The sequence below is a fragment of the Acipenser ruthenus genome, chromosome 6, assembly GCF_902713425.1.
Source record: "Acipenser ruthenus chromosome 6, fAciRut3.2 maternal haplotype, whole genome shotgun sequence".
NCBI lineage: Eukaryota > Metazoa > Chordata > Actinopteri > Acipenseriformes > Acipenseridae > Acipenser > Acipenser ruthenus.
In genome coordinates, this window is record NC_081194.1 from 42,645,059 (window position 1) to 42,658,264 (window position 13,206).

The window sequence follows — 13,206 nt, forward strand, 5'->3', positions numbered from 1 at the left end:
GTATGGAGCGTTCACTCCATGTCAAACTGGAAAGGAGGTGGATGGAAAGTGTGTTTTTTTTAGTGTGTTTTTATTTAGCAGACACCTTTATCCAAGGCGACTTACAGAGACTAGGGTGTGTGAACTATGCATCAGCTGCAGAGTCACTTACAACTACGTCTCACCCGTAAGACGGAGCACAAGGAGGTTAAGTGACTTGCTCAGGGTCACACAGTGAGTCAGTGGCTGAGGTGGGATTTGAACCGGGGACCTCCTGGTTACAAGCCCTTTTCTTTAACCATTGGATCACACAGCCTCCTGTGGAATGCCAAGTTAGTTTAAGGCAAAAAAGCAGGACTGGTATGAAGTGTAACCTTTGTCCTGGCTTTGAAAAATTTAAGCAGGCTTTTGCAATTGAAAATGCTTGCATCTGACTCACTCGCTTAGCAGAGGTGACTGCAAGCAAAAAAAAAGTGACAAAAATTTCAGCTCAGCTGAATGTAAGAGCTCAAATGGAGGCTTTGTGAGTGTCTGTGTTAAGCCTCCAGTGAGGAACAATATCCTTCAGAGGTGGCCGAAGCTGCCGAGCTGCTTTAAAAAATTGTCCCGCCAGGAAGTGAGCTCTTGGGGAGACCGAGTCAATATTGACATGGCAGGCCGTGTCAAAATGGATGGATGGGGATTTCCCCTTGTCAAATAGGTCCTGCAAAAAGTGCAGTATTACTGCCATGGGACAAATCGTGGGGTCAAACCCACGAGGCAGACACCACGTCTGAAAGACGTCCGACTTGTACCCGTACTGGGAATGTGTGGATGCTGCTCTGGCATTTTGCAGGGTGTCAATGACCCTAATGGACAGACCCAGACAGCTTAATTGCAGCCGTTCAGGGGCCAGACCCAGAGCTGTAGGCTCGATGGGTCGGGATGTATTAAGGTTCCCTGCGGCTGACTGAGCAGATCGCGGCAATTGGGCAGACTCCAAGGCTGGTCCCTCAGGAGCTGCATCAGAGCTGAAAACCAAAGTCTCCTGGGCCAGTAAGGGGATACTAATAGCACCATGGCCTGGTCCTGCCTGATTTTTTCTGGACACAGTGGGAGCATGGCGAGCGGTGGGAAGGCATACAACAGTTGCCTCGGCCACTGGTGTGCCAAGGAATCTATTGTCAGCGGGTCTTCGTCTCCTGTTATGGAGAACCAAAGGGGGCAGTGAGTCGATTCATGGGAGGCAAAGAGATCAATTTCTGCCCTCCTGTACCTGTCCCAAATGAGGCTCACCACCTGAAGCCACCACTCTGAGGCCACTCTCCTGGAAAGAGGAGATCCGCTGCCCAGTTTATCACCCCGGGCAGGTGTACCGCCTGCAGTGAGAGGAGGTGTTTATGTGCTCAGAGCAACAGATTGCGGGCCACACCATGGAGACTGGGAAACCTGAGGGCACCCTGGTGGTTTATATAAGAACATAAGAACATAAGAAAGTTTACAAACGAGAGGAGGCCATTCGGCCCATCTTGCTCGTTTGGTTTTTAGTAGCTTATTGATCTCAGAATCTCATCAAGCATCTTCTTGAAGGATCCCAGGGTGTCAGCTTCAACAACATTACTGGGGAGCTGGTTCCAGACCCTCACAATTCTCTGTGTAAAAAAAGTGCCTCCTATTTTCTGTTCTGAATGCCCCTTTATCTAATCTCCATTTGTGCCCCCTGGTCTTTGTTTCTTTTTTCAGGTCGAAAAAGTCCCTTGGGTCGACACTGTCAATACCTTTTAGAATTGTGAATGCTTGAATCAGATTGTCGCGTAGTCTTCTTTGTTCAAGACTGAATAGATTCAATTATTTTAGCCTGTCTGCATACGACATTCCTTTTAAACCCGGGATAATTCTGGTCACTCTTCTTTGCACTCTTTCTAGAGCAGCAATATCCTTTTTGTAACGAGGTGACCAGAACTGAACACAATATTCTAGATGAGGCTTACTAATGCATTGTAAAGTTTTAACATTACTTCCCTTGATTTAATTTCAACACTTTTCACAATATATCTGAGCATCTTGTTGGCATTTTTTATAGCTTCCCCACATTGTCTAGATGAAGACATTTCTGAGTCAACATAAACTCCTAGGTCTTTTTCATAGATTCCTTCTTCAATTTCAGTATCTCCCATATGATATTTATAATGTACATTTGTATTGCCTGCGTGCAGTACCTTACACTTTTCTCTATTAAATGTCATTTGCCATGTGTTTGCCCAGTTCTGAATGCTGTATAGATCATTTTTGAATGACCTTTGCTGCTGCAACAGTGTTTGCCACTCCTCCTATTTTTATGTCGTCTGAAAATTTAACAAGTTTGCTTACTATACCAGAATCTAAATCATTAATGTAGATTAGGAATAGCAGAGGACCTAATACTGATTCCTGTGGTACACCACTGGTTACCTCGCTCTATTTTGAGGTTTCTCCTCTAATCAGTACTTTCTGTTTTCTACATGTTAACCACTCCCTAATTCATGTCAACCATTTCCTTGAATCCCTACTGTGTACAGTTTGAGGATTCATCTTTTATGCGTGACTTTGTCAGAAGCTTTCTGGAAATCTAAATAAACCATGTCATATGCTTTGCAATTATCCATTCTGCAGGGCCAGATAAACTGCCTGTAGCTCCAAAAGATTTATGAGGCGACCCTGCCACGAGGGGTTCCATAGCCCCTTGTGACAGAATAATGTGATCCCGTCCTGTAATTCGCCCTCCCAGACACTAGATGGCTGTGGCCTAATCCTGGGTGCCTCACACAAACACCAAGGACTAAAAGGACTGCCTGGGTAAGACCAACCCGAAGGAGAAGGCTTACAGAGCAGGGTGTCGGTGTTTGTTTATTTTCTGTTTCTGTATTATTTTTGTTTTGAACTATGTACTACTCACTACGTGATGTTAATAAGTTCTGCAATTGCTGTCTCTATTGTCGAGTCTGTAAATAAATGCTGTATTGAGCTGAAAAAGCTTCAAACAGGCGGCTATTGTCTGCACTTTGTTGCCCGATAGGTGTGGACAGCATGGACTTGGAGTCCAATTGCACTCCTAGATAGGAGGCTATCTGCATAGGTGGGAGCTGGCTCTTTGCACGATTCACTGTCAGGCCCAGCCGATGAAGGTGGCCGGTGACGAGTTCCATGTGGGCCTGAGACTGGGCACAAATGAGCCAGTCGTCCAGGTAATTGAGCACTCTGATGCCTCTGAGTCTCAATGGGGCCAGGATAGCTTCCATGCACTTTGAAAAGACACAGGGCACTAGAGAGAGGCCAAATGGCAATACACGGAACTCGTACGCTGTTCCTTGGAAAGCAAACCGCAAGTACCTCCTGTGCCCTGGCTTTATGGGGATGTGGAAATATGCGTCCTTTAAGTCCACCGTGGTGAACCAATCACCTGGCCTGATTGACTACAACAGCTGTCGCATGGTCAACATTTTGAACTGAGATTGGTCTGAGGCCACCATCCTGCTTGGGCACCAGGAAGTACCTGGAGTAGAACCCTTCTATCAAGTGGAGGGGTTGTATCGCGCAAATAGCTCACTTTTGTAGCAGAGCTGTCACTTCCCGAGACAGTACTACAGCGTCTTGTGGGTCTATGATGAATGTTGTAGTCACGCCCCGAAAGGGAGGGGGACCTTGCTTGAATTGGAGAGAATAGCCGGTCTGTACAGTAGAAAGCACCCAGGTTATGAAAACCCCCTTTGGCTGTCGTAGCAGCTGGCTGTGCTGGTCTCTGACGCTGCTGAGGCCTTGGGTGCCAGTTTGCCGTTGGTTTGTGCACCGGGGGTGGTCACTTGGGAAGCAGATGCACCACTTCCTTTGTGGACTCCCATGCACGGTGAGAGCGCTGCAGCATCTCATCCACTGCAGGACCAAAGGTATGCCCTGGTGTAATGGGGGCATCTAACAGCAGTGCTTTATCCCCATCAGACACTCGAACCTGGGAAAGCCAAAGGCGGTGCATTGCACTCACACAGCAGCTCAGCAAGCATGGTGCCCTGATGGGAAACAGCTGCCCAGAGTTTCTCCATTTGTTCAGAGTCAGCAGATCTCTTAGAATGGTGACTCTTCCTCTTCCTCTTTTTAGGAGAAGGAGGAGGAGGCGAAGAAGGAGAAGGGGAGGCAGAGGAAGATGAAGAAGACCATAAGGACAGCTTCTTACATAGGCTCTTTTCTCGGGCAGTTTTCCTACTCTGCCTTGGCACTGATCCATTTGCAGAGGACGCAGACACGTCTTTAGCAGGCGATGGGGAAGGGCCCTGCCCAAGAGGAATGGACACCTCTTCAGAGCTGACAGACACACACTTTTCTAGTGTGCGGTTAGAAAAAGTTGCACAAAACTTGCAGAAGCTGCAGTCAGCGAATGTCTGTCTGGCATGCTCTGGCCCTAGGCAGGAAGAGCACCTGTCGTGCTTATCCTCTACTGGGAGAGTGACCTTGCATATGTCACAGGAAATCGGCATGATGCAACAGCAATGCAGTGAAAACCTGTTGCCTCAGTCTACCCAAGCACTTCTGCACAGTAATGTACTAGTACAGTACTGCCTCAGGCTGTTCAGAAGCAACACCTCTGTACAGAATGTAACAGGGCAATAGTGCACAATACTGTGAAAAAAGAAACCCAACAATTGCCACAGCAGCACCAATGTACAAAATGTAACAAGGCAGTATACAGTATGGAAAACTGCCCAGAAAATAGAACAGTACACTGAACAGCCTTGGTGCTACGCTAGCTTGGGTACGGTACACATGCCGCGACTTGCACCAAGTCGGTACGGTACACATGCCGTGACTTGCACCGAGTCGGTATGGTACCCACGGCCTCAGTACAGTACACGTGTGGTGACTTGCACCGAGTCGGTACGGTACCAGCGACCTCAGTACTGTACACATGCAATGCCTTGCACCAGGTCTGTACAATACTCTTGGTTTCAGTACAATACACGTGCGGTGACTTGCAACAGGTCGGTACGGTACTTGTGCGGTAACCTTGCCCTGCGTTACAGCAAGAAGCAGTATACAGGGACTGTATCGCTTCTGGCAAACACACAGTTGGAGGAAACTGAGGAAAGTCTGCTGTTAGCCTAAACAGCCTTCGTAATGGTGCTGGAAGCAGCCACCAAGATGGCAGTGATATACTGTGGCAGACTGAAACAACCTACTTAAAGCTATCAACGCATAGCTGCTAAGCCCAGCAGCTGTAACTGTGTTGTTGTGTATTTATGTATTTTAAACCAAAAATACACACACAAGAAAAAAACTTTACTCACAGTAAACAGTAATCACAATAATATAATTTCCATTAATAATAACCCTGTACACACAGCTGTGCTCATCTTCTCTGCAAGACAAAAAACACACACACATAAATATTTTCTTACAAAACAGTAAAACAGTTACAGTTCAGAAATAAGAATATCGTTCCTAAATGAAATATTTATTTATTTATTTATTTATTTATTTTTTTTATTCCAGTTGGAGTTAGCAGTCTTTAGGAGAGTACAAGTCAACCGACTTAAGCTGCTTCATCCCTGGAATGGGCGGCAGAAGCCGCCGGCTCCACGTGGTGCACAAGAGCTTTATGGGAAGTAGCAAGCAACAGGCTGTGTGCAAATATGTGTAATTAGTAAACTAAAAATACAACGTTTCAAAAATAATTACGCTAGTAGTGAAATATATGCAGATAAAAGTAACCATGATTGCAGCATGTTTGAAGGAAAAATGATACTAGTACCTGTGTCTGTAGCCCTCTTATGCTCTCGGGGATGAGCATGGCTACGTCATGGGCACTTGCACGCAGCTTTGGTATTCTATTCAGGATCTTTACAGGTAAACACCCATTCGGTAATGGTAACATTTCGTACTTGATTGGGAACAATAAATAACATTCAATATAACTTTGGCTGTGTTTCAAAAAAAAAAACTTCTGGTCTTGTAGCTGCTAGGGTTTTGTCTTCTACAAGCATTTACAGTACTTGAAGGCCACAGCAGCCCCTGCTGTTATTTTAATGGTTTGTAATGTTTATTTTGCCATCTGGTGGCAGAAATACAAAGTGCTGCTGAATTTAATTCTATTGCTGTCATGCGACACCGTCGCGTCAGGCGGCATGCTGTAATCTGCTTTTTTAAAAAGTTTGGAGCAAAATAGCCAATCCACAGTTGGCAGAACAGACTAAAAGAATGTACGGTAGTTATATGTTGCAACGCATCCTTTGTGTCACTGGCACCAGTCCTGCTGGGCTTAGGTAGATTAAGTAAGCAAACATTATATTCATGTCGTTCTGAGTGCATAGACTGTGTATTAAACTTTTGTCCGGGTTTTGCAACGTTTCGCAAAACGTTTCCAGTGCTCTACATCAGTGATTAAGAAAAAAATCTTGAGTAAGCTGTTTCAAAAGCTAGAGCTACACCCCCATCCTTGCTTCCCGGGAGGAAGCGGTATTTTTTCTGGACCTAAACTTTAAGATCAGAGGAAAGCTGAGCCCCAAGACAACTGTGAAATACACCGCTTCAGAATCCTACATAAATAAGTGAGCAGCTCAGTGCAAAGATTCATAAAGGTAGCCACCTTTTAAACATGCATTCCCCAATATTTCAGTGTGAATATTTGAATCTGTTAATGACATAACACTGCTGATCAGAGTGTAATTGTACTAAATTAAACATGCTATACACTGGATAATCACTCACTGCGTTTGCAAGTAAGTTTATAATTGAAATGTATTGTCTGTGGGTTTTTATTTGGAAGCAAGCAGCAGGCGTAAATGGGCACAGTTTCATTAAACATAACGGGACATCTGTTTTCTGTGCACTGTAGAGCATGGTTGAGCACGATACACTGGAAAAATGCCCACAGCAGAACATAACCAACCATGAAATATATAACACAGTAGAAAGATGAAAATACAGATTAGCAAACATATCTAAAAAGATAATGAGTAAAATCGAAAAAGCCATAGATGTATTCTCAACATGTTAATTTTATTCACAACATTGGGCAAACCAAAGTATGTGGAAATCCACGTACAGGTGGAGACTTGGGTTTCAACTTGGTACCATGCACTTACTACCCTTATAAGTTTACCATGCTTTTCCCATAGTTATATTATGCATTTACAATAGGTTAACATAGTTTTCCATGATTTGTAATACAGGTTGCACTGGTTGAAACATAATTTTGTGCTAATATTTGGTCCAAAAAGAAACCCATGAACACCAGGACAGGATATAAACATTTTGTCACCACTTGGTGAATTCAGCTTTACATTGATAGTAAGTTGTTCTTTGTTATTTTAAATGATAATTGTAAAATTCAACTGAAAACTAAGGAACTTTTGAAAACTGGATTTGTCAAATAAACACATTTCTACCTTCTGTAGTTCTTTACTTTCTACAGTAGCCACAATTAAATGGTCATGAAACCAGTGTTTTTATGTTCTTCTTTCAGATATCGGTGTGTATTTTACACCTAATTTGTTAAAACAATTAGCAATACATATTTATGATGGGTAATAGCAATAACCTGTTATGTAAAATAAGAAGTATGAGGGACAGTGTTATGGTGATGAACTTAGTTCAACAACATTGCTGTGGTATATTGGTGTACATTTATTTATTGCTTCAATACACAGAATAGGTATCAACTTAGAGGACTCATAATTAAATGCAGTTTGTTTTTTCTTCCCCAACCCTCCCTACCCTACCCCTGGTGAACTTATCTACAAAACAAACTGGGACTACTCCCTCTATTCATCAAGTGTGCACCATCAGCATCCTTCAGAAAACATGCCATCTAGCACTAGATCTTCACTACCATAGGGGTTACTCTCTTCCATTACCATAGTCTTTTTCTAGTCATTTACTACAGATGCACTCCACTTGTAACGGACTCCAAGGGACAATGGAAATCAGTATTTTATAAACGAATGCCGTATGTAACTGCAAACATAAGTACCTTAAATATCTACTCGCTGTAGACATGTCATAAATGTCAAAAAATGTTTGTTGTCCCTGTCAAATACATACATAAATACCGGTAAATATCAACAATACAAGAAAGCTTAACTGCCAAAGAACGGGGATTTATTAGTTTTTACAAAACACACCACTGTGGGCCATACAATGTAATAAGTAGTACCATTTTACGAATTTATATTTTCGCTAAATGTAATTAAAATTGTGTACGTTATCCATTTAAACTGTACAACGACTGTGCCAACAAAAACATAGAAGAATAAAAGTAAATAAAAGTTGTCCTGCCTGACGTCACAAATGCCACCGTGACTGTCATTTACTGTCCTGGAGGTATCTTATTTGTGCAAAATATCTACCTATGGAACAGGAAAACTGTACATATTAAACGGTACATATACGTTATAAGCAAGTCCGTTTTAACCAGAGTAATTCCCCATTAAATTCCTCCTCAATATGATGTAAACAGAACTCCGTTCTAACAGGATCCCTTATAAGCGGAGTGCACCTGTGTTGTATTTTCTGGGTGACTTTGAGCCACCATTTTGTCATCTTCCTTCAATAAAAGACTGATTTCACAGACCCACATCAGCACAAACCTGAGAATTTTTAAGGTTATCATAGGTAAATTAGTCCAAGGTTATATGATCATCAGGGTCAAAATATGTTTTATCTGTTTACTGTATACATTGCAAAACAGAAAACAGGGTCTTTTGGAAATAATGCAAGTGGTGTTTTAGAAATAAACAATAACAGAAATAGATCGCATTTTCAGCTCATTTGATAATAGTTTAATATGACACCAGAGTGCAAATCAGTTTTTGTAGTAGCCTAATCTAAACAGATCCATTTTATTTTATGTACAGTTAAGGATGGGTTGATGTTTTATTCACGACATGACACCTGTTTCATTCTGTTACTGTTTTTAAAAGTAAGGTGTTTGAAATAAAATGTAAGTTTTTGGGATATTGTTTCTATAGCTGTTGCAAACATTTAGGTGCTTCTCGTTTTTGAATAGGGTACAATGTAGCCGCTACATATTGCAAACAATACACTGCAATGGTATACACTTGTTCAGTTTGTGAATTGACATAACGTGTCGAACAGAATTAAAGCGTTGTAGTGCCGCAGATGAATGTATTGTATTTGTATATCAGTATTTTAATAAGACATCCAGGGAGGTTGTTGCATTTTATTTATGTAACATCTGTTTTGCAGCGTAGTTATTAATGCGTTGCCTTGTTGGTTTTTAATGTTAGGCTACACAAAAAGTACATTTTTTGACTCAGATTACTGAGTTTTTTTGTATTATTATTATTATTATTATTATTATTATTATTATTATTATTATTATTATTATTATTATTTATTTCGTGCTACTGTGTTATTTCTTATAACATTCACTTGGTTTGGTCTGTGCATATGATTATGAAATGTGCGGTTCTCCAGGTCAGTATTATTGAAATTGCTTGCGCCCAGGCACCACTTTCTTTACAAATTAAGCACTGGTCAGAACTAATGACTCAAGCCAGATTGGTGACTCGAGACGACTCGACTCGATCTTGGCATGTCAAAGACTCGACTCGACTCGAGTTTACTCCCCAATGACTTGACTCGAGTCCCAATTTTGGTGACTCGTTACAACTCTGCCTCTTACCGACAGTTTTTGCTACAGTTGTCTTCAGTGATTCCGTCCTCATCGTCCCCCCAAATGTCCACAGCGGAAAATATCAAGGCAACCAGTATTGCAAAGCAGCACACCAGGGCAAAGACCACAATGCATTTCTGTTGAGACTGAAAGAGAAAAAAGGCAACAAAAACTCCATGAGAATCTTCAATTCCCTTACAGAAAATATAAAACGCATTAATAAAGGTGTGCTGAGGACCCAAGATTCAGGTTTGGGACTTGGGATTGGGAAAACTAGTCATGGATAGGACCAAAAGAGGCTTAAAATGTATGTACTCAAGTAAAGTTTGTATCAATGTTTTATATACTTATTTTAAATGTCAAGTGTTGCTAAGAGCCATGTGTGGTAGGGCTGAGGCCCTGCACATTAAACATTTTAGTTTTTAGCCATTTTGAGTTTGGGATTGTTGTAAATAGTAAAATAGTGTAAATCATTTTGTAAATAATTATTAGAGCCGGACACCCTACCTGCTGCGTTTGCTTTTGGGGACTGGACTCTTTAAAAACTAAATTATAAATCTTACGTAAAACTTAAAAAAAAAAAAAAAAAAAACTTGTACAATTCTACCCACAGACCATGTTAATTTAGTTGTCATCCCTTCATGTAAAAACGAGACTAGTTAGAATTATTCTCCAGGGTAGCCCCAATTGTGTCAAGGTATTTGAAAAAAAAAAAAACTTAATGCAGTAGCCTAATAAATGCATTGCAGACCTATACTTTAATAAAATTATGAAGCCATCTGATTTATTTATTTATTTCAATTTCAAAAGTACAAAAGCAGATCTTCTTCAGATCGGCTTCAGGTAAAGTGAACAGATTGGTATGTACGTAATGTGCATCCTATATTGTCTTGAGAAAGAATATAGTATAAATATGGTGTTTTTCCAGTATTTCTGTTTATACAATATGCATTATGCACTTAAAATAAATTATATTCAGTTATTATGAAGCAAAATACAATAACTGCCCTGATTTCACCAAAACACTACATAAAAAGGCACATTAAAATACATATCTTAGATCTATCTATTAGACCAGAGGTCTACAACCCTGGTCTTGGAGAGCTACATGGTCTTCTGGTTTTCACTGATGATGTAAAGCCACATATAAAACCTCCAGGACCTGTATTAGACTGTTATAAAATAAATAATAAAATGTCACCACAACAATCCAACATATTAGATTCTGAACTGTATTTGTATTATATATTCTCCCTGTCTTGTTAGATACTGTCTACTCTCTCGCCTATCTCTCCCTCCATGCTTCAAAACTCCACTCCCAATCACTGCAGCCTCGCTTACTCTCAGTTTGTTCCAGTCACAGCAGTCTCTCGGTTGGAACTTTACTCTCGTCCCTCCCCCAGCTTTTTTGGGGCATGTCTTTTCAGGAATACAGGTAGGAAAATTACACCTCTGGGCAATGATCAGAAGGAGGACACACCTCTGATCTCAAAGCACTAAGCAGACATCTTGAAATACCTTTGAGATAGACTTTAAATTTATAATTGTAAAAAGTTGTCAGGATGTAAACATGAAAAGAAAAATGACAGGTATGTTATTTAAATAGTTGTAGCAACACATGGGGACGTATAATGCTATATTTTTTGGAATCCGGCTACTTACTCTTTATTATTATTATTATTATTATTATTATTATTATTTATTTCTTAGCAGACACCCTTATCCATGGCGAAATAAAGTATTTTATGCTGGACAAACTTTACTACAATCATTATTCGTAACTGTATTTACATTAATAAAGATGAGTCGCTTCTGTTTTGAAATGAAAAAAATAAGACTTACAATTTAAAACCCCATTATTATTATTATTATTTATTTCTTAGCCGACGCCCTTATCCAGGGCGACTTACAATTGTTACAAAATATCACATTATTTTTACATACAATTACATTATTTTTTATATACAATTACCCATTTATACAGTTGGGTTTTTACTAGAGCAATCTAGGTAAAGTACCTTGCTCAAGGGTACAGCAGCAGTGTCCCCCACCTGGGATTGAACCAACAACCCTCTGGTCAAGAATCCAGAGCCCTAACCACTACTGCACACTGCTGTCCTATACAATGCCGTCTTTGCCTGAGGAATTAACTGAAACAGAACAGCACAGCAAAGTCTTGCTCTTATACACCCCACATCTGCCGATATCATGGCAGCAATTGAGCACTTGAATAAGAATGTCGACGAGAAGTTTAATAACATTGATGACACTGACTACGGTGAAACAATCTTTATCTGAGATCGATGCCAAAGTTTCTGGGATAGAACAGGCCCCTACAGACTACAAGATACAAATTATTTTGCTAGAGCAGCTTTGCAAAACCTTGAGCACTGAAAATAACATTTTCTGTTTAAAAGTCAACGACCTGGGATCCCGGTCCAGACGCCAAAACATCAGAATATTGGCATACCAGAAGAGGCAGAAAACGGACCACCCATGGAATTCATTACTGAATTTATTCCCACTCTGTTAGGGAAAAATAACTTCAAGACACCATTTGAGGTCAACAGAGTGCACATATCCTTAGCACTGAAACCGCCACCGGGAGCTCACCCAAGGCCAATTATTGCAAGAATACACTATTACCAGATGAAGGCATGATGGCATGAGAGTCTATCTACCCAGACCTCAGTATGGAGGTTATGAAGCCGTGACTGGCATATGACACTATCCGCAGAAAATACAAGGAGGCAGTAATAAAGTATGGTCTTCTCTTCCCCACATGGCTAAAAATAACTGACGGAGGAGAAGTCCACATTTTTAACACACTGAGGGAAGCGGAAGACTATTTTTCGAAGAATCTGGCATCAGCAACTTTTGAGTGAGAGGTTCTAGATGGCATTAGTACAGCCTTAAAAACTGCCTATGTTTTATAATCTGGACATTTTGGAATTTCACCTCATGGACTTATTTCTAGGGTCATTTCTGTTATTACTTAAATATATTGTAATTAGTGAGGACGAACAGGGGCTTGCTGAAGCAGAATTAATAATAGGTTGGAACAAGTTCTGTAGCCCTGACATGAGTAAGAGGATATGGCTTCACTTCGTTTGAGAAGTGATACAAGGGGGTTTGTTAGTATTTTTATTGCTTAGGTCTTGTAATGGTTTTTTTTAACTCCAGAGGGAGTAATTTTTTGTTGAAAAACTGTGACTCTGCGACCATATTCGCAGCAGGTGAAATTTACCCAGCGAAAAACTGTGATGTTACATAAACCAAATCATTCAAGCAGTGACCATAGTTACTTGGAATGAAAAGGGCATGAACCATCCTGTTAAGCGTGGTAAAGTGTTCGCCCATCTTAAAGCTTTGTCAGCTGATGTTGTGTTCCTTCAAGAAACTCACCGGTCATTTTAACTGGTAGCTTTTTAAACAGCTGTAATATGATAATGGAAGACAAATGATCGTATAAAACTCAAGTTTTATTTATGAACATCAAATCAAACATTTGCATAGCAGAAACACCATATTTAAATGGAAAACAAAACATAAATAAAATAAACATTTCACTAGTAACTATTTTG

General features: G+C 40.6%; 1 protein-coding gene across 2 annotated transcripts in view; it reads right to left on the minus strand.

Moving 5' to 3' along the window:
• Window positions 1-13,206, minus strand: part of LOC117410474 (inactive phospholipase D5-like) — a 202,524-nt gene that overhangs the window by 145,008 nt on the left and 44,310 nt on the right. For both annotated transcript variants that reach the window (XM_034017045.3, XM_034017048.3), the window contains exon 2: window positions 9,632-9,768. In XM_034017045.3, coding sequence (XP_033872936.1) covers window positions 9,632-9,768 — 137 coding nt within the window. The remainder of the gene's footprint in view (window positions 1-9,631; window positions 9,769-13,206) is intronic.